Source organism: Mesocricetus auratus, unplaced genomic scaffold (genome assembly GCF_017639785.1).
Source record: "Mesocricetus auratus isolate SY011 unplaced genomic scaffold, BCM_Maur_2.0 Super-Scaffold_100691, whole genome shotgun sequence".
NCBI lineage: Eukaryota > Metazoa > Chordata > Mammalia > Rodentia > Cricetidae > Mesocricetus > Mesocricetus auratus.
Window position 1 is genome coordinate 15,186,421 of NW_024429267.1, and position 24,500 is coordinate 15,210,920.

At 42.3% G+C, this 24,500-nt stretch overlaps 1 protein-coding gene across 2 annotated transcripts in view; it reads right to left on the minus strand.

The window, feature by feature from the left end:
* Scg3 (secretogranin III) overlaps positions 1-24,500 on the minus strand; it is a 39,727-nt gene that overhangs the window by 5,847 nt on the left and 9,380 nt on the right. The window contains exons 7-12 of one of the 2 annotated variants that reach the window (XM_040739751.1): positions 19,801-19,978; positions 17,970-18,017; positions 16,319-16,435; positions 13,987-14,070; positions 12,739-12,876; positions 2,377-2,457 (exon numbers count right to left, since the gene is read on the minus strand). In XM_040739751.1, coding sequence (XP_040595685.1) covers positions 2,377-2,457; positions 12,739-12,876; positions 13,987-14,070; positions 16,319-16,435; positions 17,970-18,017; positions 19,801-19,978 — 646 coding nt within the window. The remainder of the gene's footprint in view (positions 1-2,376; positions 2,458-12,738; positions 12,877-13,986; positions 14,071-16,318; positions 16,436-17,969; positions 18,018-19,800; positions 19,979-24,500) is intronic. The other variant, XM_005073722.4, reaches the window with a different exon arrangement.

Consider the following 24,500-nt stretch of genomic DNA (forward strand, 5'->3'; position numbering starts at 1 on the left):
AGATAGTTGGGAGCAGGCATTGGGGTGCTGGGAATTGAACCTGGGTCCTCTGCAAGAGCGGCAAGTACTCTTAATTACTGGATCATTTCTCTATTCCCAGATCAAAGATCTTAATACAAGACCCAAAGCATTGAAACTGCTAGAGAAAAACAGCACAGGCATTTCCAGATACAGACATATGCAAGAACTTTCTGGAAGGATCCCAGTGCTACCGGAAATACCTGTACGACATGACGAGTGGGATCACATGGAATCAAAAAGCTCATATGAAGTAATCCGTGAAGAAACAAAACGGAGGAAATCTTTGTCAATTATACATCAGACAGGAAGTTAGTATCTAGACTATATAAAGAGCTACAAAAGCTAAACATCAAAAATCTAAACCATGGCAGCTGGGGAGGTGACTCAGTTGGTAAAATACTTGCCATGTAAGCATGAGGACCTGAGTTTAGAGCTCCAGCACTAGGGTGAAAAGCCGGGTGTGGTGGAGCATATCTATAATCCCAGTGCTGGGGGGTAGAGATGGGAAGAAATTTTTTTTTTGAGACAGGGTCTCACTATGTGGCTCTGACTGACCACGCTGTCCTCAAGCTTATGGAGATCCACCTGTTTCTGCCTCCCAAATCTTGACATTGAAGGTGCACACCATCATATCTGCCTAAGATAGGCAGATTCTTGAAGCTCACTGGCCAGCCAATCTTGCCAAGGGCTAGCTTCAGGTCCAGTGAGAGCCAGGGAGACAGCTTAGCAGGTGCTCTGACAAGCTTGGCGACTTGAGTTTGATCCCAGGACTACATGGTGGAAGGGAAGAACTAACTCCCGCAAGTTGTCCTCTGACCTCTAGAGGCATGCCAGGCATGCTTGTATCCCCTCCCCAAATGTAATAAAAAATAACGTGAAAAGCAATTGAGGAAGACACTTGATACAACCTCTGGCCTCCCGCATATACACACGTACACATGTGTAATGCCCCTATACAAATCAAAACCATGCAATCAGTAAATGGGCAAATGGACTAAACAGGCAGGTTTTTTTAGACAGGGTTTCTCTGTATTATTTTGGAGGCTGTCCTCTGTATTGCTTTGGAGGCTGTCCTGGAACTTGCTCTGCAGATTAGGCTGGCCTCAAACTCATAGATACCTGCCTGCCTCTGCCTTCTGAGTGCTGGGGATTAAAGGTGTGTTCTGGCAGTTTCTTTTTTTCTTTTCTTTTCTTTTCTCTTTTTTTTTTGAGTGTTTTACTATTTAGCTCTGGCTATCCTAGAACTCACTACTTAGACCAGACAGGCCTCGAACTCACAGAGATCCAACCAGGCAGTTCTTAAAAAGAGAAGCACAAAAGGCCAATGAATACTTGACTATTTGTTCCACATTCTTAGCTATTTCACCAGTCAGAGTGGCTAACAAGGAAAACAACAAATGCTGAGGATGTCAGGGAAGTGGTCCTTATACATCGTTATGGAAACACGAGCTGCTGCATCACTACGGAAACCAACACAGTTCTTTCTCAAAAAAAACCCGCAAGTGAAGTCCTTTGAATGTAAACCTGAGTGGTACAGGTGGGCCATGTGATGGTCCTACGTCCTGCTGCAGGGTTATGTGTACATTATGCTTATTGCTGCACCAGCCATGGCAACTAAAAAGTATAATCGGTCTAGATGCTCATCCACAGATGAGCGGATAAAGAAACGTGGTTCTTACACATGATGGCATTGGGTTCAGCTGTAAAGAAAAATGAAATTATGAGAACTGCAGGGAAGTGAATGGAACTGGAGATAACTATGTTAACTATGTTAAATCAGACCAGAAAGGTACGTAGCATGCTCTTCTTTTACATGCAGATTCTTGATTTTAACTCTTGTGCATTTCTCGTGTGAGGTGTGTGTGTGTGTGTGTGTGTGTGTGTGCGCGCGTGTGTGCGCGCATATGTGTGTGCTTGGGTGCACGTGCGTGCACTTGTGAATAAGGGCAAGGGCACACATACAAAAGTATTATGAAAATGCCATAATAAAATCAATGGCTTGGGCTTGGTGTTGTGTGGTGTTCCAGACTTTTAATCTTAGAACTAGGGATGCAGAGGCAGGTGAAACTGAGTTTGAGGCCAGCCTGGTCTACATAGGAAGTTACAGGCTAGCCAAGGCTATATACAGTGAGACCTTGTCTCAAAAGCAAAACAAACAAGCAAACGAAACCATTCTTCTCTTTGATAACTTAAACTAAAAGAGAAGTGTGGGGGTGTGTATCCCCCTCGACATTTGAGAGTCTGAGTTTGAGAGGAGGCTTTAACTCAGTCAATTCGACTTTATGGATTTAGTATAAAAAGAACCCTGGGGGAACTGGGTGAAGTTTGTGATGTATAACCACAGCAAGGCCCTACCTTCTTTGTTTCCTTTCTTGTTGTGTTTCTTCAACCATTCGATGTTTTTCCTAATGGCTTCCAAATAGGCTTCTGTTTTCCCTGAAAAAGGAAGGAGAGTCAGATCAAACATAAAACCTACCGTACTTCTTCAAGGCAACAGCAATGTTCAAAACCATAAATACTGAACTCGTAGAGCAACTGGTAGGTGGATTAACGCCTGAGTAGTGTTCATGTTTCTATACATGTATGCACGCGTGTAGAAAGTTTTCATTCTTTCTTTTTTCTTTTCTTTTTATTTTGAGACAGGGTTTCTCTGTGAAACAGCCTTGGCTGTCCTTGAACTCACTCTGTAGACCAAGTTGGCCTTGAAATCACAGACATCCACCTGCCTCTGACTCCTGAGTGCTGGGATCAAAGGCATGTGCCACTACCGTTTGGTGTGTAGGGAGTTTTCAAAGACAACACTTGTAGGTAAGACTCCAGACACAGACCATGTTGGTGAGTATCCAGGATGGTTAGTTACACCACACACAGATTTAGTTCAATGTCTGCTTAGGCTTGTTGAAGAAAAGATCTATCTTATTTATTTATTTATTTATTTATTGAAGACAGGGTTTCTCTGTATTGTTTTGGAGGTTGTCCTGGAACTCACTCTGTAGACCAGACTGGTCTTGAACTCACAGAGATCCACCTGCCTCTGCCTCCATAGTGCTGGGATTAAAGGTGTGAGCCACCGATGCCCGGTAAAAAAGATCTATCTTATTTTTAATTGTGTGCATTTGTGTGTGTCTGTGAGTTGGTATGTGCATGTGTGAATTCATGTAGGTGTCCATGAAGTCCAGAAGAGGGCATCAGATTCCTCGAGGCTGGACTTACAGACAGTTCTGAGCCATCTGATGTGGGTGCTAGGAACTGAACTCAGGTTCTCTGTGAGAGCACTATGTGCATTTAACTGCTGGGCCACCTCTCCAGCCTCTGCTTAGATGTTTTGACTCCATTAACCAGACAGATGGATCTCCATGATTCTTAGATTGGATGGTTTCAGGCTAGGGATGGCTCTTCCCAGGAACAGTCTGAAGTCAAAGGATGAGTTAGAATGACAGATGTCTGCCACCTCCATCTGTTGAGGGTCCAAAATCTCTGGCTATAGTAAGTCTCTCACAACTCTAAGCCCAGTTTTGAGAGGGTCTAAGTCAACACTCATGAAAAGTAGGACCAGGCATTTGGTTATTTCAGGGTGATGAACTTCTGAACCAACTCTGATAAAACTCCTTCAGATATACCGATATGCTGAATATAAAACTATATATACAACTCTTGGCTGTGTTTTCCAGTCTAACTGAGCACCCGCACTAGTCTGGGAGTAGGTGTTGTTATATTAAGAATGAGGAATCTGAAGCGCAGGGAAGCTGAATGTTTTGGCTAAGGCCAAGAAATGCTAGCACTGGAATTTGGGCTGTGAGTTTCTTGGTCTCTCATATGAACATCATCTGAAAGTACAGATCCCACCTTCAGACACAGACAGTGATATAGCTCGCCCTACACTGAGGAAATCTATCATCTTTCACCAGATGAATTCTCCATGTTCGAAGTGCCTGTAGCAAGACACCAGGTAGAGTCCCTTTCTCTCTTTCATCTAACAGTAGAGACTCTGAGAGTTCAGCGCCTCTGTAGAAGTGCTGGCTGCCCAACTGCAGTGTGGCAATGACATCAATCTGCGGCCACTTGGAGCCCTGATGCCTGCATAGAGCTCCGTCTTCTTATCTAGCTGCGCCATGTGCTTACCATGTGCCACAGGCTGTTCTTTCTGCTCCAAAATGCATTCTCATCTGCTCTTCTCCCTCAACAACTTTTTGAGGCAGCCCTATTATCATCGCTTATTTCATAGATGAAGCTGGGCACAGAGAGAGTAAAGCAACATCATACATAATTACGGCTAGTTAGCTGTAGAGCCAGGACTGAACTTGGGGAATCTGATGACAGCCCATGTGCAGCCCATCACTGCCTCGAGATCTGCCAGAGTTCTAGATTCCACAGCTACATTTAAGAGGGCTCTCTGAACAGCTTTCTTCCTGGCCAGAAGCCCATGCAGACTTCATTAGGATGACCTCATGCTATCAGGTTCCCAATGAAGTGCTGAGAAACTTCTATGGAAAAGGGATAAGTGGACAATAAAAGAGATTTGCCACAACTTTCAGCCCTATTCACTGTCTTCACCTATGCAGGAGCAGCTTTGGGGGTCAGAACATGTACAAAGCAATGTCCCTGGCTAGTGTTAATTATCCAGTATAATCTACATGGACATTGTCACTGTTGCTTGTTGGGGAGTTGACCAACAAGATTTGGTAAATTTGCTTATTAATTTATTTGAGGCTAGGTCTCTCCATGATTCCTGATTGGCCTGGAACTTTCTACATAGACCAGGTTGGTCTTCAACTTGTGGCTATCCTCCTGCCTCTGTCTTCCATGTATTGGGATTATGGTGTGAGCCACCATGTCTCTTTCTGAATGTAGTAATATAGTGATGTCTATTTCAAAACAATTTACTTACATGAGGCTTTTTGAATGAAGAAAGAAATCTTAGTGCAATTTAGGCTACTTCCAACTTAATTTTTCTTATAAAGAGCTCAAATCAAGTTATGGATCTTTATATGATTTATTTTAATAAATAGATAACAATTTATCATTAGCATATTAGATAACTAGGACTTCTGAAACTTTTGAGTATCTTAATATATTTTTCTTTAAATAATTTAAAAAATAATTTAAAGCATTCTTTGATGTCATATTGCAATGTGGAAATCTTATGTGGGAAAAAGAAAATCAATGCTTAGTTACTATTTAAATACTACATTAAAAATGCTAAATTAGGCAGGTTAAAAATCTTTTGAGTGCCTGAGAATGGAATGTAGTTCAGTTCAGAGTGTTTGCCTAGCATGTACAAAAAGCCCCAGGTTCTATCCCCACCAACACACGAACAAGGCTTGGTAATCCATGCCTGTAATCTTAGTACTGGGGAGGCAGAGGCAGGAGGATCTAGAGTTCAAGGTCATATTCACCTACCTACTGAGTTCAAAACCAGCCTGGAGTACAAAAGATCCTGGTCTGGAGGGGATGGAGGCTCACAATTTTAATCCCAGCATTTGAGGCAGAGGAGTAGAGAGGGAGAGGGACAGAGGGGCAGAGAGACAGAGGGGCAGAGGATGGGGTAGCGTTAGAGGCAGAGGGTCTCTTTACCTTCATGCCTTCCCCATTTAAAAATTTATTAATTTTTATGTATATCATCTTTGTTCCCCTCCCATTCAATGATTTCTTTTTTTCCCCCCCCCTTTTTTTTTGTTTTTTTGTGACAGGGTTTCTCTGTATTGTTTTAGAGACTGTCCTGGAACTCGCTCTGTAGACCAGGCTGGCCTCAAACTCACAGAGATCCGCCTGCCTCTGCCTCCCGAGTGCTGGGATTAAAAGCATGCACCACCAACGTCCGGCCGATTTCTTATTTTTTATTTTATGTGTATAAGTGTATTTTCTCCATGTATGTAAGTGCACTGTGGGCCTGGTGCTGCTGGAGGCCAGCAGAGGGCATGGGATTAACGGAAATTGGAATTATATGATGGCTCTGAACTGCCGTGTAGGCGCTGGGAATGGAACCTGGGTATTCAGGAAGAGCAGTCGGTGCTCTGAGCCCTCATGCCTGTCTTTATTCCCCTGTGGTAACTGGACAGCTCTCACCTGACAGACAATAAAATGACAGCTCAGTACTTTAGTCTCCCTGCTCCTCAGGCATGTTCACACAGCCTCCTCAGTGGTTGTGCCCACGGACAAACCCTGGACATTAACACATATCTAGGGGTAAGGAGTCAAGCATCAGTCTCTGAATAAATAATCCTGAGGTGATTCTAGTGTGTGGCAAAGTCTGGCAGCCAGTGTCACTGGTACTGAGCCCTCCACACATTTCCTGGGGCATGGCTGAAAGCAGAGATGAAGTCAGGTGTCCTCTGCTCCTGGAGAGGAGCAGCTGGCTTTTATTTACATTTTCTCTTCCCTGAGCTGTAAAGCAAATCTTTTATTTATGCAGTGTGTTCTGAAAGCCCATGGGAGTCCACTTTGGAACACTGGCCTATTTTTTCCAATTTATTTCAGCAGTCTTTGGAAAAAAATAGCTCATGGCTGAGGTAATATGGCATGAGCCTTAAAACACATACTGAAGTGGATGGAAGAGAGCCAGAGTCAGTATACAGGCCTGCTTCTCCGGCTGTTCTGGTCCTCAGTGTTAGGGGAGAAATACCCCTTCTTCACATGGCCTTGTTGGCCCTGATATGTTATCCTGTCCTCTTCCTGCCCTGAACAAAAGTGTAGAAATCCATATGGTTAATTTACTGAGTACCACAGACCCTAAAGACATCAAAAATTCAAGAACATTTAAGACACAAACAACAACAAAAAGACCCTCCCCACTTCCTGCAAAAGAAAATGGGCCAGTAAGTAAGTGCACTTGCTGTCAAGTCTAATGACCCGAGTTCAAACCTCCGATCCAAGGCGGTGGAAGGAGAGGACTGACCCCTGAAAATCATTCTTTGACCTCAATGTGCCTGATATGCTGTGTGCTCCCCCATCAAATAAAGAAATAAAATGATAAAAACAAGTATTTATAAAGACTTGTTTCATGTAATGTTTAAAGCCATGTCGATATTACATGACTACAGTTTTTAATTGCAAATATCAAAGCAATTGGCATGAACACAGGAAGGGTCTGCAGGTCAGTTGGTTGAGTTCATGCCTAGGATGCATGAAGTCTGGGTTTGGTTCCTAACACCACATACTTTGAAATGGTGATACATTACTGTAATCCCAGCACTCAGGAGTTCAAGGTCACCTTCAGTTACATAAGGAGTCTGAGGCCAGCCAGGGTTAGGTGAGATGTTATCTTGAGAAAAGAAGGGGGGCGCTGGAGAGATGGCTCACAGGTTAAGAGCACTGGCTACTCTTCCAGAGGTCCTGAGTTCAATTCCCAGCACCCACATTGTGGCTCACAACCTCTATAATGAGATATGGTGCCCTCTTCTGTCATGCATCCATACATGGAGGCAGGATGCTGTATCCATAATAAATAAATTTAAAAAAAAAGAAAAAAAGGAGGAGGAGGAATAAAGAGAGAAGAAGAGAAAAGAAGAAGGGACAGGAGGAAGAATATTATTTCTTCACAAGGACAGTATTTTAAATGCACACAAGATCCTGTTGTAAGCACTGGAGGGCCCTGGATTAGGAGTCAGGGGTCATGGGTTTAAGACCCAGTTCTACTGTTCTCTGGCCTCCAGATCTTATGTTAGTCAATTCATTTCTTGAATGTTGCTTTACTGGTTTGTTAATTAGGGGATGGATTCTGGAAAGGCAATTCAAGCTTTTATGTAAGAGGAGACACTTCCTTTGATGTCCTTCAGCAATGCGGGTTGATACAAGCCTCCTGGGTTTGTCTGAGTTCCCAGTGGCACTGCCGGCTCAGAGGAGAAGACCAGACTCTGTTTTTGGCCGTGTCTAACCGAGTTGAATGGAGGCATGTAATTGTCTGTTTGTATGTTGTTTAAGAAAGAGGATCTGAATGAGCTGTCAGTGTATGAATTAAATAGCCTGCCTTGTCTGGCTTCTATAAAAGGGGCATAAAGGAGAAGATATTCAGGTGAATGTCACCTCAGAGGCCATCTTTTCAAGCTTAATTCCATCATCTAGTTAGCAACATGGCAAACGGTGGCACTGGAATGAGCCTGTGGTACTACAGTTCTTATCACACTCCTTCAATGAGTTTTCAAAAGATTTTCAAGGGGCTGGAAAGGTTTCTCAGAGGTTAAGAGCACTGGTTGCTCTAACAGAGGACTCAGGTCCCATTGCCTGCACCCAGATGGTGATTCACAACCATATGTAACTTCAGTTCCTGGTATTGGATGCCCTCTTCTGACCTCTATGGGCATTGCGTGTGCGCGCGCACACACACACACACACACACACACACACACACAAAGACCCATAAGAATAAATCAATTAATTAAAAAAATATTTTCAGTGACTCACACACCAAGAGTGAGTTAAGTAAACATCCAACTGGCAGAAGGAGCAGCACTTAGATAATGGAACGTTTTAAACAACATTACTTTGGTCTCTAGAGAAAAATTAAGCAAGTTTCTGGATATGGTTAGAATTAGAATAAATTTTTCATTATTGACATACTCCTAAATTTTAGAAATAACTATTGACTAATACAAATACATTTACCAGTCAAAAATCATCATGTAAAAAATACTGCTAATTTGTGCCAGGCGTGGTGACTCAAATCTCTCTTCTTGTCATTGGGGAGGTAGGGATAAGAGGATCAGGAGTTCAAGGCCAGTTTTAGCTACATAGTGAATTCAAATTCAATCTGGACTATTTGAGACCCTGTCTTAAAAAGTCAAAATAAATAAATAAATAAACGAGTCCCTGTAGAAAGCAATAGTTTAAATAGTCTAAAATATATTCAAAAGGAAAATTAATTATTTTTCATTCACTGATGAATAAAATATGATATTTTTGTGGTAAAATTAAATTTGATTTGGCATTTTGATTTTTGTTTATGTGTGACTATGTGAAGGTACGCCATAGTGTGCTCCGGCCTAAAGAGGCCAGAAGAGGGCATCAGGTTCTCTGGAGCTTAGTGATGGTGGTGAACCACCAACATGGGTACTGGGGGTCTGACTCAGGTTCTCTGGGAGAGCCACAAGTGCTCTTAGCTACAGACTCAGCTCTCCAGACCCTGTACTGGATCTTCATGGGGCAAAATACATGTAGATACATTTTATAAAGTGAAGTGATAGAAGCCTAGGGTATTGTTGTTGCTACTATTAGTCCTATGTCTATTGCTCACAGGTCCAGCATCTGCTTGGCATTATTAAAAAGTATTAACTGTGGTTACGTGGGACCATCACCTCTTATTCCCAAACCAAAAGAGATGCTCTGCAAACATTCTTACTACTGTGTCCTGCTTGTAATTATTTCTTAAATGCTGTTCGTTGGGCTATTCCTTATTCTGTGTTCTACTCTTCAGTTCCTCCAACTTTCTCTTCCGAGGAAAGCATGTACGTTACATGGCTGCTCACTGGGATGTATGTGTAAGTGCACGGCATGTGCTTGCCTATGTAGAGGGTGGGAACTATCTCTGACAGGGATGGTGGCTCAGGTCTTTTGTCCCAACACTCAGAAGGCTGAGCCAAGAGGACTGTTACAAATTCAAGGCCAGATTGGGCTTCTTAGTGAGTTCCAAGCCAACAAGGGTTAAAGACTCTGTATTTAAAGAAAGAAAGAGGGAAGAAAAGAAAGAGAAGAAAAGAAAAAGAAATAGAAACCCATCAGTCTTGCCTTTAACTACACTCATGCATTTATTTTCTACATAGAGCCAATGGGTGTTCCGCTATGGATTTTATAGCAGAAGCCAATAACCATTGAAAAATAGTGCAAACGAGAAACTGTAAGACAAAGGTGAATGCTTGGTATTTTCAGGATTAATTACATTTTTATCTGGAAATGTTTGTCCTTAACTCATGTTTAGTTTGGTGTTTTCTAAACTATGTTAAATTTGTTTGTTCTTACCATAGAGTAATGTAGTTAAGGGCTGCATGAAGTAGGAAGCTAATTTTAACCCTGAATCTCTACCACCTTCCTAAAGATTCAGGAGAGAGAATACAGAGTAACACTAGACGGGTGGAGTTTTACACTCTTCTGCATTACTATCAGAAGGAAAACCCGGGAAGGGTGAGATCTCTCACCGGCACCAGTCTGCAAATGCCGTGTTGCAGAGCAGATCTGGGATGTCCCCCCTGGGTTCAGGTTCAGGCACCACAGCTGGCTGTGGAAATTTTAAGGGGAGTGGTCAGGTGGGAGGTAGGGTGTGAGGGGTGCACACACTCCATGAGGATTCTGGGACTGCAGCCTCTACCTTCTCCTCCAACCATGAAATAATGATTTTGCTCTGCCAGTTCCCCTCCTACCACAGGCCCAAAGCAGCCAGACCAACAGATGAGGAACTGGATCCTCTCAAACTGTGAGCCAAAAGCCAACCTTTCTCTTTATGAGTCTCAGGTGTTTTGTTACAGTGAGAGAAACTGCAACAGTGACAGACACAGGCACACATTTTACATAGTCAGCATTCACCCCTTCCTTCACGCTCCATTTCCACAGCATTTTCTTTAAAAATAGAAAAGCAGAGATATGTTGCACCATGCCTGGGGACGCTTGCACAGCAACACAGGGTGTCACCTCAGCACTCAGCATGCTGCCTAAGCAGGTTAAAGGACTGACTTTGTGGTTGCTGTGCTCCGGGGGAATATGACCTTTGCACATGAAGGAATAAGAGAAGGAAAGCAGGGAGGGAGGGAGGAAACTGGATTCCTTGAACGAACTTGTTTCGTGAAAAGAAAATATGGAGTGGATCTAGAGTATTTTGTTAGCAAAAAATAAAGATGGGGTGTTAGAAAGACTACAGTAGAATAATAAGGGGTTCCTACTGCCACACCGTACCAAATTTTCCATAAAATCATCACTAATTGACAAGGATGGGAAAACAATAGAAAGCAGTAATAGTCAGGCATGGGGGCACATGCCTTTAATCTCAGCAATGGAGAGGCTGAGTCACCGTGCATCTTTGTGAATTTGAGGACAGCTTGGCCTATGCAGTGAGCTCCAGGTCAGCTAAGGCTACATAGTTATACAACGTCTCAAAAATTTGAAAAAAATGTTAGCAAAGATGGGGCCAGTGAGATGGCTCAGAACTCAGAGATGGTAAAGTTACTTCTGTCAAGCCTGAGTTTCATGGTGGGAGGAGAGAACTAGCTGTCCTCTGACGACCCGTGTGTGTGTGTGTGTGTGTGTGTGTGTGTGTTTGCGCGTGTGCGCTGTGATGTGTGTATGTGTGCATGAGTGTTGGCGTTCATTACACATGCACGTGCATGTGCACACACGCAATCAATCAATCAATAAGTAGATGTAACAACGTGAAAGAGCTATGGCATAAGCAGGAGGGGCAGATAATCATATCATAGCACAGCAAGGAGAAAGCAAAGCCCACCCACTCATTCCCATGGAGAGTTATACAAACTCATATAAAGAGTCCAGTGTTACGTTCTCAGATGACAACTTAGCTGAGTGTCAATTCCTCTCCCCCAGGAGAGAAAACCCACACACTTCCAGTCTCCTCTCTTCCTGAGGAATAAAATGCCCAGATGAACCCACTAACAAGACATTGGTAAGACCTAGTGGACTCCAATTACACCAGAGGTCAACATTTCCTAGGGACAGAAAGGTAAAGCAGGATGAAACATCTCTGCCCAGCTTCTGATAAAGGCACAATGTTTCAGACGAGGTGTTTTAAGACATAGGGATATAATTTTCCTATGACCTATGAAATTTGTAATAAAAGGGACTTAAACAGTGAGGAAACCACAGGACCCACATCCTGTCCCAACCAAGAGATTTAACAATTTAGAACTTACAGTGCCATCAAGTTTTTTTTTTCCTGGAGGGAGGGTGGTTTCTGGAAAAGCTTGTAAAATTCTAAGAATATGTGAATTTTGTAGGTTGCAGATAACATTTATTTTTTTAAGGAAAATTGATGCATTGAATTTGTGATTATCAAGTTCTTAAAGGTATTCCATGCTGCATCACTCCTTGAATAAGGAGTTTGCCTTCTTAAACTCATACATTTGAGCCACCTGGCTGAGTAGGTTGTATTGTGATTATTTAGAGAACTATGAAAGAATTTAAAGAAATATTGCTCATGCCTATAATTCTAGTACACTGGAGGCTGAGGCAGGGGACTTGCTATGAGTTTGAGGCCAGCCTGGGTTACATAGAAATTTCTAGATCATTCTGGACTACCCTGCCTCAAAACACTAAGCCAAACCAACTAAACAAAGTCTAAATCAATAAATATTGCTATGAATCAAAATGTGGAATTGTAAACTTAATGAATACTTTCTTATCTAAATAAATAAATATTGCTCAATAAATTAGGATTATTAAACTGAACATTAAAAAATACATAAATGACTATAAATATTCCCTCAACTGCAAATATCCCTTCTCAAGCACAACAGCACATTAAAGAATGAATCCCAACTTGCCATCCCAAAAGACTGATAACCATTACAACACACTGTTATTCAAGCAAAGGTGCCACATGTTAAATCTTAACTATGCTGACTGTACTGTGTGGGCTTGATGCTGGATCGCCCCACTCTGCGAATCTTAGCTGTGCAGATTGTGCTGTGGCGGGGGCTTTATTTTGGACCACCTTACTTGAGTGTTGAAAACTTCTGCTTCCCCAGCTTCATTGCCAACCCAGAGCTGTGAGATCCAGACCTTTGGCTCCATCTGTCTTTCCTCCTAGGTTGGAATTATCATCTTTTGTCGAATCCTTCAGGGTTCCATATTCCTTTTCCATCTTGGCGGCTTCTTGCTTGGTGCTGTCTGTTTCTTCGTGACTCTTCTCTGACGGCACTGTGACCAGATAGCGCATTGCGGTTATAACACTATTTCCTACCCCCCTTAATTCTTTTTTTCATTACTTTTTAAAATTTCATTTGGTTTTCCGAAACAGGGTTTCTCTGTATTGTTTCCGAGGCTGTCCTGGAACTAGCTCTTGTAGACCAGGCTGGTCTCGAACTCACAGAGATTCGCTTGCCTCTGCCTCCCGAGTGCTGGGATTAAAGTCGTGTGCCACCACCGCCCGGCTCACCCTCCTTAATTCTTAATGAAGAACATACTTTATTGAAAAGATACAGTTTGAGGTCATGTTACAGTGTTTGAACTGAAAGGGATCTCAGTGGTTGCCTAATCCAACCCTCCACCTTCATTTCACAGAAGAGGAAACTGAGGCCCCGGGAAGGAGTGCTCAGGGTCACCCACTGAGTGACTAAGAAGCTGGAAGTTGAAATGGTTAAAGCATAAGAATACACAGCCTGAAATCTTTTCTCTTTTTGTTCTTCCTACCCTCCTGAGAGGAAGATTCTTCACACAGCTGTGACATTTGCTGGGCGGAGCAGGGCTATGGGCGGAAGAGAAACACAGAAAAGGGGCACATTGTGGAGGAGCACAGAGCATCCCAGAGGGTGGGGTGATCTGGTGGGGCAGGGGAGAGGCAGTGGGGAATGACAGATGGCCTGGGATGGTGGTCTCAAGAAGTGGTAAGAAAGCAATGTGAATGGAGGCTTTTTAATCAAGGGTTCACTCAGTTTCGTAGTCAGCCACCTCTAAAGGTTCTTTGTTACATACCTACATTACTTTTTAGTGCAGACCTAGAGGTGTGGCTCTGTGGTAGAATGCTTGCCTTCCACACTGAGGCTCTGAGTTCAATTCCCAGCCCAGCAAATTAAAAGACCCCAACAAAAGACCTTTTCCAAGCTTTTGGCAATATGAATTCTCTGCCATGACAGGCTATAAAGTAGCCAAAGTTTCATGTGGTTATTCTTATGGTTGAATTTGAGATCTTAAAATGTTTTGAAATCTGTAATGCTCTATTAATGCTTATTGAAGCTCATCATTTACCACTAAAACCAGCTATTCTTTTAACAACTAGGAAAAACAAAACCCACCACAAGTCAATCCTACCTGGATAAAGCTTGCTTTTGCTGTCAGTAGAATTGTTTTCTAGCTTGTTCTTGGTCTGCAGAGCAATTGCTTCATCCAAGTTTTCTAGAAAGAAGAGGAAAAGAAATATGCTTTATTTAATTTCCCGAGAAATGACATTAAACCTCCCATATGTGCTGATCATAGGTGTGGGCCGCAACTCCTGTCTTATTCATTTTTTTTTAATTTCCTTTCAAGCAGAGTCTCATTCTGTCCTAGGCTAACCTATACTTTCCCTGCAGCCAAGGCTGGCTTCCAATTCCTTTTTAATTCTCCTAACCCTAGCTTCCCTAGTGCTGAGACTACAGGCTTGAGCCACCATGCCTGGCCAACTGGCTTAGCTAGTAAGCACTTAATTTTAATGACTTGTCACTTAGTAGTGGTTAGTGGTTACCATGTAGGACACTTGGTTTCAGGTAGCAGCAGGAACAGCTGCTTACACATAAGCCATTGCAGTATCTTTGATTTACTTCCATAGGAGAAATAAAAGCACAGAATTCCCCGGTTACACAGTTGACACTGTTCTGAGCAATGTCTACTCTACTGTTAGAACAGTGGTTCTCAACCTGTGGGCTTCAACCCACTTGGGGTCACATATTGCATATCCTGCACATCAGATATTTTTATAGTACAATGTATAAGGACAGCCTATGGATGTGCAAACAACCGTTTTACAGGGGTCACCTAAGACCATCGGAAAACACATATGTTTACGTTACAATTCATTACAACAGTAGAAAAATTACAAAGAAATAATTTTATGGTTGGGGGGTCACCACAACATGAGGAATTAATTGTAGTAAAGGGTCACAGAATTATGACAGCTGAGAACCACTGTGTTAGAGGAATAGAATTGGTTGAACAGTACCAATTGTAACATGAACACACTTCTTTTTATGACAAAGAACATAGGTATGCACACATATATACCTACACAGATGTCTGGAAGACTTTAAATTAAAATGTCATGAGGGGATTGGCACGGGGAGTGATTTTAACTCGCTGTCACATCTCTCTCTCTTTCTCCTTTCTTTCTCTCTCTCTCTCTTTCTTTCTTTCTTTCTTTCTTTCTTTCTTTCTTTCTTTCTTTCTTTCTTTCTTTCTTTCTTTCTTTCTTTCTCTCTCTTTGCCTTGAATGACTTTTAAAATGAAATAAGCTCTTTTATAATCAAAATAAAACCAGTAAGACTGTTTCTATGTAGAAAAACCCCAGGTTCCTGCTGAATAATTTCGGATCATGCTAATCAATGGTATTTCTTCATCTATTTGTTTCTCTTTGCCCCAGCAAAGTAAGAGGCTAAGGTCACCTTGCCCAAAGCACATGGTGGTGAAACATACTCAGGGTAACAAAAGCCCTTAAAAAGTATCAAACAATTGAATATTTGCAGTGTGTAACTGGGAAGCCACAGTCTACCTTTTCAAAAGGTACATTTATTTATATGCATGGATATTTTGTCTGAAGGCACGTATGTGCACCATGTGTGTGCCGGATAGTTTTATGTCAACTTGACACAAGCTAGAGTCATTTAAGAGGACGGGACCTCAATTGCAAAAATGCCCCCAAGAAACTGGCCTGCGGGCCAGCCAGGGCTGCGTTTTCTTGACTCATGATTGATATGGAAGTGTCTGGATCACTGTGAATGGTCTCACCCCTGGGTAAATGGTCCTGGGTGCTGTAAGAAAGCAGGCTGAATAAGCCAGAAAGAGCAAGGCAGTAAGCTGCACCCCTCCATGGCCTCTGCATCAGCTCCTGTTTCCAGGTTCCTGCCCTGACTTCCCTCAGTGATGGAGTGTGACCTGAGAGTTGTTTCATTCTTCCTTTTACGGGTATAGGAAGTAAAGCCTTGCAAAGAGCAGGACCTCCCCAGCATAGTAGAGTAAGGCTCCTGCTTCCCCAGCTGGTACTCTTTCTGCTTGCTACATACAGTACTCAGAGGGGAAACTCAAGACTTAATCCAGTCTTCTAAACACTAGTTAAAAAAAAGTTAATGAGTTAAAATGTAATAAAATTGCTCTCGGGAGATTATCTGAAAACACTAATAAGGTTTAATATAAAAAATGTGGAAGATTTTTCTTCAAGCTGTATTTATTAAGATGAAAAGTAGAAAATGTCTAATTAATTTTATTTGTATGCATCACTAAGCTGAGCAATTCTGTTTCCCTGGAGATCTGAGCTGCTCTAGCATAAATCATCAAATTGGTGAGGTGATTATTGCCAGATCCTTAATTTGCTTTGAACAAAACAAAACAAAACAAAACAACAACAACAACAACAAAAAAAACGGCCATGGTAAAAATAAAGAAGAATCCTTACCAAGGTAGGAAACTCCTTCTTCTGGAGATATTGTGCCATATTTAACCATCATTTTCACAAAATCAATCAGTGTCTTCATGATAGTGATCAGGGTTTCTTTCTCTTTTGCTTCTTTTTCTATGTTAAAAGAACAAAATAAATAACTCCAAGATTTTATTTATATTACTTTATGTGTGCATGGGTGCTTTGCCTGCATACCGGTTTGTGGATCACGGGCATGCAGTGCCTGCAGAGGCCAGAAGAGAGTGACAGTCCCCCCGGAACTGGAGTTACAGAGGACTGTGATCACAGTGTGGGTGGGAAATTGAACTTGGGTCCTCTGGGAAAGCGGTCCATGCTCTTAATTCCTGAGCCATCTCTCCAGCCCCCATGGGAACAAAAATAATTTAAAGACAACTAATAGAAAATGGTTTTATTTATGAAGTAAAGCATAATTATGGAAATATCTCCCCCTTCACTTACAATGAATCCCACAAACATTTAACTTAGAAAAAAAACCCCACAAAAACTAAGACCCAATTGGGAATATAGGGAAGTTTATAGCTAAACAAAACTGCTCTTAGAAATGAGCACGTTTTAACTCTCCCGTGGGACTTTAATTTCATCTGAAATATTGTAGTAATAAAATAGACAGTAAAGAGATCGCTTCTGGGGCTGGGATAACAGCTCAGTTGGTATAGTGCCTGACTAGTGTGTAAAAGGCCCTCCAGCACTGAATAAACCAGATACGGTGACACATGCCTTTGTCCCAGCATTGGGGAACTAGAGGCAGGAGGATGAGAAGTTCAAGGTCATCCTTGGATACAGAATTTGAGGTCAGCCTGGCCTGTATGGCTAAAAACAAAAACAAACAAACAAACAAACAAATCTGAAAGGTAAAACAAATAAATAACATTCCTCACAGTGGAATTTTAAAAATACCATAAAACTCACAGGTTGCTGAGTTAGGGAGATCCTAAAAAAATGTGACAAATGGCTCTTGCTATGCTTTGATCAAGGGTATGCCTGTATATTTAGCACTTGCTGACGCTCTTCAAGGATTGGAAGTGACTCACTAGGATGACACAGGCTCTGAGCTGGTCATTTGCCAACCAATGGGGCAAGATGGCTCAGAGCAGATCCTCCAGACACAGCCTTGCAGATTCAAGCAGAGAGGCCCATACCATCTGGCCAGTGTCTGGTTCTGAAGGACAAACAGAATTCTCTGGGGATGGAAGCTCATCTATGATCGCTTTATGGAGGAAACAGATTACAACTGTAGAAATTTTACACAATTGTTCACTTGAGGGTTGCAACAGGGACAGGGAAAGCCATTGGGGCAGTGTGGGGCATCTGCCTGAACAGTAACAGAACAGCTTAAGACTATCATCATTTGCAGATTAACTAGAAGCAAACAGGAGCCAAAGCCTACAGACAGTTCAGTACACATGTGACTGTAGAGATTGGGAAGGACTTGTTTAATAAAGCACAATTTCCCAAATGTGTTTGGACTCTGGACTTCCTTTCATTCAATGCTCATGTGAACTCACCGGAAAACCAAAGCAGAAAATATCTAGTAAGCACTGTCTTGAATAATTTAGAGGTGAACAAGGTGAACAAATAAGGTTCCCACTAAGAGAGGAAAATGAAAGCTTTGCAAAAGATTTAATACCTGATTTTGGCAGGATTTTCTCTTGATGCTTTGTGTTTGACAATGTACCTAGGAAACACACTAGGTAAAACAAGCCAGACACAAAGACAGATACAGCATTCTCTCAGTTCCAAACCCGAGGTTCATTATCCATGGATTCAACTAACTGAGGATCAAAAATACTGAAGAAAAGAATGTGACTGCATTTTTGCTGAGCATAGACAGGTCATTTTCTTGCCATTATTCTTCAAGCAATACAGCAGAACAACCATTTGCACAGCACTTCTGTTGTGGTAGGCATTGTAAGTAATTCAGACATGATTTAAAGTCTACGGGAGGATGTGCGATGATTGTGAAAATACTATCTCCCATCCAACTCCCCCTCCCACCCTCTCTCTTTCTCCACCCCCTTGCTGTCTCTCTCTCTCTCTCTCTCTCTCTCTCTCTCTCTCTCTCTCTCTCTCTCTCTCTCTCTCTCTCTCTCTCTCTCTCTGTGTGTGTGTGTGTATGCCCTGTATATGTGCATGCACGCTTCCTGTATGTGTGTGCCCTGTGTGTGTTACAGGTAATCAGACTCAAGCCTTGGACATGTTAGGCAAGCACTCTACTTCTGAGCTTCAGCTGCAGTGTTTGTACCCTTTTATGTAAAGGACTTGAGTATGTGTGGATTTTGGTATCTGGAAGAAGTCCTGCACCTCCTTTATGCCTAACATAAAGAAAGACAACTGTATGTGGAATTTAAGATGGCTAAGGTTATAGAAGTAGAGAGAAGAATGCTATTGCCTAGTACTGGGTAAAACTGGGAGATGCTGGCCAAAGGTATCAAGTTTCTGTTCTATAGTGTGAATAATCTGAAGTCTGTACACAGTATGACTGGCAACACTGGATTGCATAGTTGAAACTTGCTAGGAGGCCATATTTTCACAATAACAGGAATAAAAAAGAAAAAAGAGACAGTGACAACTATATTTATGGGTGATAGACACATCATTGGCCTGGCATGATGATCATTTTACAATGTTGATGAGCACCAAAGCACCATGTTATATGCTATTGTATATAAGTGTGTGTGTGTGTGTGTGTGTGTATGTGTGTGTGAGTGAGTGTCTGTGTATCTGTCTGTTTGTGTGAGATAGGATCTTGCTATGTAGCTAAGGCTGGTCTCAAGCTCAAGATATAGATAGACCAGGCTAGACCCATACTCATGGTAATCCTTCTTCCTCAGCATCCCAAGAGCTGGGATTATAGGGGTATACATAGTAATTGCACTTCAATAAAACCGAGAACAGAACATTAGAGAAAGCTGAAGGGCCAGAGAGACAGCACGGGTGCTAAGAGCACTTGCTGCCAAGTCTGATGGCTTGAATCCCATCCCTAGGACCCATGCAGTAGAGAGAAAAAACTGATTCCAGCAAATTGTCCTCCGATCTTCACATGCGCACTGTGGCATACATGCCCCCACACAAAATGAATGAGCAAATAAATAGAATAAAAAAGGCTGATAACGAAAATGCAGCTATACTAAGAGCGCAGGCTGGTGGTGATTCATCTCAGCATGTGACAGATTTGGGTACCTGTACACAGCAGATGTTTCATAACTGTTTATTGAATAAATAAATGAACTGTCTGTTAACAAGATTAAATGACCCAGAAACTCCACATTCCCTGATTACTCTTTCCATGACTACTACACTGCTTTTGAAAAAAAAATGATGTGAAATGACTTTCCCAGCCAACAGTGTATGTCATAGAGAACTGCACTTGGGAGCCATGAACAGGAAGAAAACCACCCACACATTTCCAAGAATTACTGTCTCATTTCCCTTCCTCATGGTCCTAAAGCGGCGGTTACCTGAATCTATGCTTGTCAGTAGTGCATAGAAGTTGGGGAAATACTGGAGTTCCTCAAAGTCATCTTCACTGTGGGGGTTAGTTCTCCTTTCCAAGCCGTTCGACAAGGTCAAGGTGTTAGATACCGTTTCATCATTTTCTCTGTTAGTAAAGCCATCTTGAATTGCTGCCACAGGAATCTGCAGTGAGGGGAAAATAGCACCAGAAAGTAAACATTGTTTAGAACTGATGTAACTCCAGGTCAGTTCTCTCCTTTCGGATGACCTTGAATGTGAAGTCTCAGGGTTCCTCCTCCGTCACAAGGTCCTGCAGGTTCTAGCGATGAGCTACCTTGAGAAAACATCTTGGTGTGGCTCAGGAGACACTAGACTATGGTTCTGCTTTGGCCAAATTCGCCTTCATGAATCTTTCATTGAGGAGAGAGCTCTGATTTACACAGTGCATAGGGTGGAGTGGGGTGGATCGGAAGAGCGTTCAGACCGTCCATCAGTAACCGTACTTATTACATCTTTGAACTTCCAGGAGGCTTTTGTGTCTGGATGATACGTAATGTTTTTTCCCCTTCCTAGACCTGGTTGTGGTGAAAGCTCATTTACCATTCAGTAGATTAGACAGAATCTAAGAGATTTTTTCTGGCTTTATTTTTATTTCATTTCCCCACATTTTACCCATTAGTGTCCTTATTGGCTCTACTTTCAAATCTTATAGCAATTCCTACGTCTCTTTCTCCAGTAACCCATGTTAGTCCATGCAGCCCTTCAGCCCCCACTTTCTAACTGGCATAGCATTCATCTCAAATGTCTTCTCAATTCAGTGTCTCATGCCCTGTGGACCACGGTATCTTTCTAGCAGTGTGATTGCTTAAAATCTACTACAAGGAGGCCAGAGATGAATCTGGGTTGGTAAAAGTGCTTGCTTTATGAGCTCAAGTGCCTGGGTTTGCTCCCTGAACCCACATTAAAAATAAAAGCTGGGTCCAGTGGCAGCTACACACTTGTAATCCTAGTGCCAGGAAGATGGAAATAGTTGATGACAGCTAACTTATTTCGCTTGGTGAGTTCCAAGTCAGTGGGAGACCCTGTTTCAAAACACAAGGTAGTTGGTGCCTGATGAATAGCACCTGAGGTTGTCCTCTGGCCTTCACATGTGTGCATGCTGATATGTACACATGCCTATATGTAAGGATGCTCACATTTACACATGCATCTGTACACACACACACACACACACACACACACACATACACCCCTCCTATGGTTTGGATATGGCTTCTACCTGTCAAAAATCACATTGAAATTTAAATTGCTGAGGCTGGAGAGATGGTTCAGCAATTAAAAACATTGGCTGTTCTTCCAGAGGACCTGGGTTCAATTCCCAGCACCCACATGGCAGCTTGCAACTGTCTATAGCCCCAGTTCCAGGGGGATCTGACACCCTCACACAGACATACATGCAGTCAAAGCACCAATGCCATAAAATAAGAATAAATTAATTAAAAAATAAATTTAAGTTGCCAATGAAAAGGTATGACAGTATTGAAGCCAGGCGGTGGTAGCACATGAACGGAGACAGAAAAGTAACTATACACTGTCTTTCTTGAGAGACTGAGGCAAGACAGAAGACAGGGGAAATTAAAAGGACATGAGAAGGGAAGGGAACCCTCACTCTGTGATCTACTTTGGCCTTTTGGCTGACAGAGATAAGAAACTCCAACATAACAGATAAAGTCCAAATTGCTTACAGAGATAATGGCATGTTAATGACCCCTCAAAAAAGGGCATCAAAAGCAGCACACGCTGTGTTTATTTAATACTAGATGTCAAATTAACATCCCTCTCTCATCTCTAGCTCTAAACAATGCACCCCATAAAATGATCTTGCATTTCATTTACAAAAGGAAATCAACTTACATATTTTATTTTTAAATTTTACTTAATTGTAAGCTTGCTTAGTCTTTAAAAATTTTTATTTATTTATTTGTATATGTGTGTGTATGTCTGCCCAGTCATGTGGGTGGAAGTCAGAGGACAACTTTAGACACTCTCCACCACCTGAGTCACCTTGGTCATCAAGTTTGGCAGTAGGTGTCTTTATCCGCTTATTCATCTTATAGCCCCAGCTTGCTTAATCTTTTAAACATGAAAATTGCATCCTTTTTGCACTCTAACTTAAAAAGACACAAGGTCATAGACATAGCCATGGTAAAGACACATAAAGGTGACTTTCAGCAAGCCTGGACCCGTACATTAGGTGTGTACTGTCTTTTTTCCCTATGATTTTCTGTCTAAACAATTAATACATTTGCTAACTATGCTTCACTCTGGCTTGTTCTGGGATTCTTTTCTGGGCTGTAGCAAGGGTCTGGCTTCAGCTGAGTGGAGTCCCTAGATGAAAAGGTGCTTCTTGGGCTGCTGGTTGTGCCAGGCTGTGTCTCTCCACTGTTGACAAGACTGGGCTAGTTGTAGCAGCCTAGCTATTGTGTGTGTGACAGAGTGAGTTGTTAAAAGGTGACTGGCACCCCTCCCCCTCTTATGGATACATCTGCTTGTCCTTCTCCTTTCCCATCTCACAGGGCAAGCAACACATGGCCTCACCAGAAGCTGATCAGAAACTGTCCTATCTTGGACTTTGCACCCTCCAAGCTATGAGATGAATACATTTATTTTCCTTTAAAAAAACTCATTTATTTATTTTTATGTGAATGCATGTTTTGCTTGCATGTATGTCTGTGCACCAGGTGGATGCCTGGTAAAGGTGGAGGCCAGAGAGGACGTTGGATCCTCTGAGACTGGAGTTGCAGAAGGTTGTGAGCCACCAAGTGATTGCTGGGAATTGAACCTGGGTCTTCTGGAAGAGAAGTCAATGCTCTTAACTGAGGAACCATCTCTCCAGCCCTTATTTCTTTTCTTAATGAGTCATCTAGTCCCAGGTTTTCTTTTGTAGCAATGGGAAGTGGGCAAAGGCAAAGGCCTTCAGGATTTTACAGTAGGCGTGAGCTCCACATTGGCTCTCGAGGCTCTACAAGGTGGCTAGGTCTACGCCCCCTCTCATAGCACCACCTTCCTTTCTGTGTCAGCCACAAATCCTTGTTTCAGTTGCCTGGATACTCCACGCACATGACCTCTCCTGTTTACAAGTTAATCCTATTTGACTTTCAGTTCTCAGCTCAAATGGCTTCCTCAGGGAAGCCTTCTAAAGAAGGCTAAGTGCAGAACAGGCATCCTTTCTAAAAGCACTTGATGCAGTTGCCATTAGAATAATTACCGTTTGAAGATAATCTATGCTTTCCACTGGAACCTAACCTTGGTGGGAGGAGAGATTGTGTCGTTTTAAATTAGCATGGCATTCTTAGGACCACATTCAGTACTGTGAAAGAATATTTTATTTGCCCTAGTGCATTTAGATGACATGAACAGCAAGCCAAGCATATGGACACTTTAGAAATGAATGAGTGTTAACAGGTGAAGGGTTGTGAAAATTACAACTGTTTTCATCCAGACCTGTCCATCTGTTCTTTTATGAATATGGAAAATGTGGTGGTCTGAATAAGAATGGATACCATAGGCTCCTAGATTTGAATGCTTGCTCACCAGGGAGTGACTCTATTAGGAGGTGTGGCCTTACTGGAATAGGCCAGAACCAATTTTATTTTCTGGACCTTCTAAGATAGTATCACTGCAGGGCTTGGTGGTTTACATCTGTAATTCAAGCATTTGGGAACCTGGAAGGTGGAGGCAGAAGGATTTGATCTAGAGTTCAAAGACAACCTGGGGTACACAGAACATTTTAAGGCCAGCTTGCAGACAATCACACGCCAAAACAAAACTCAATCCATACAAACATTATCACATTGCAGGTGGTGGTTCATGCCTGTAACCTAGTACTTAGAAGGTCAGAAGGCATATTTGCCACCGATTTGAGGCCAGCTTGCATATCATGTGAGACCCAGCAAACAGTCACCTTCTGAGAAAACCCAAACCCCAAGCAAACAATAGAAGTGCTGCCTTCTATAAGCCTTGCTTTGTATTGCAGAGGATGCTGGAGGTGTTAAAGAAGGAGCTTCAGGTTCGGGAACTCTGTTGGGGGAAAATAAATAACAAGACAAGGAATCTGACACCCTCCTATGCTTCAGTTCCCTTGCATTATAAAGGTAACTGAAGGAGGCGGAAAATGATCACAGTAGCTTTGGTGATTCTAAGAAGAAATGCAGAGAGGAGTCCAGGAAGGGAAAATAAGAATGAGGGACAAGCCCAGATGAAAGGTGATAGACAGGTTTCTGAACCCATGAAAGGGAAAAAGGGGGCAGGTGGAAGAACACAGCCTCGAATAGAGGAAGGAAGGATAAGACTGGGGATGTGAGGCTGCTGGGCAGAGGTCTGATCTATCCACTTCTCTTTGTGTGTGTGTGTGTGTGTGTGTGTGTGTGTGTGTGTGTGTGTGTGTGTGTACTGTGTGTACGTGCATACACATGCACTGTGAGTAGATGATCACATTCATTGTAAATGGAAATTGAATACTGAAAAAGCTATGGAGCACTGGTGGCAGCACATTGGGTTGGTGTAAATACTTGTATCATACGACGTATACTTCCAGTGTGCTAAAAATGTGACATTTGCCAAATATTCCTTGGTGTCAGGTAAGGCACTAATTGTGCAGATATGCAAACACACACACATGCATGCCCATTCCATGAACACATTC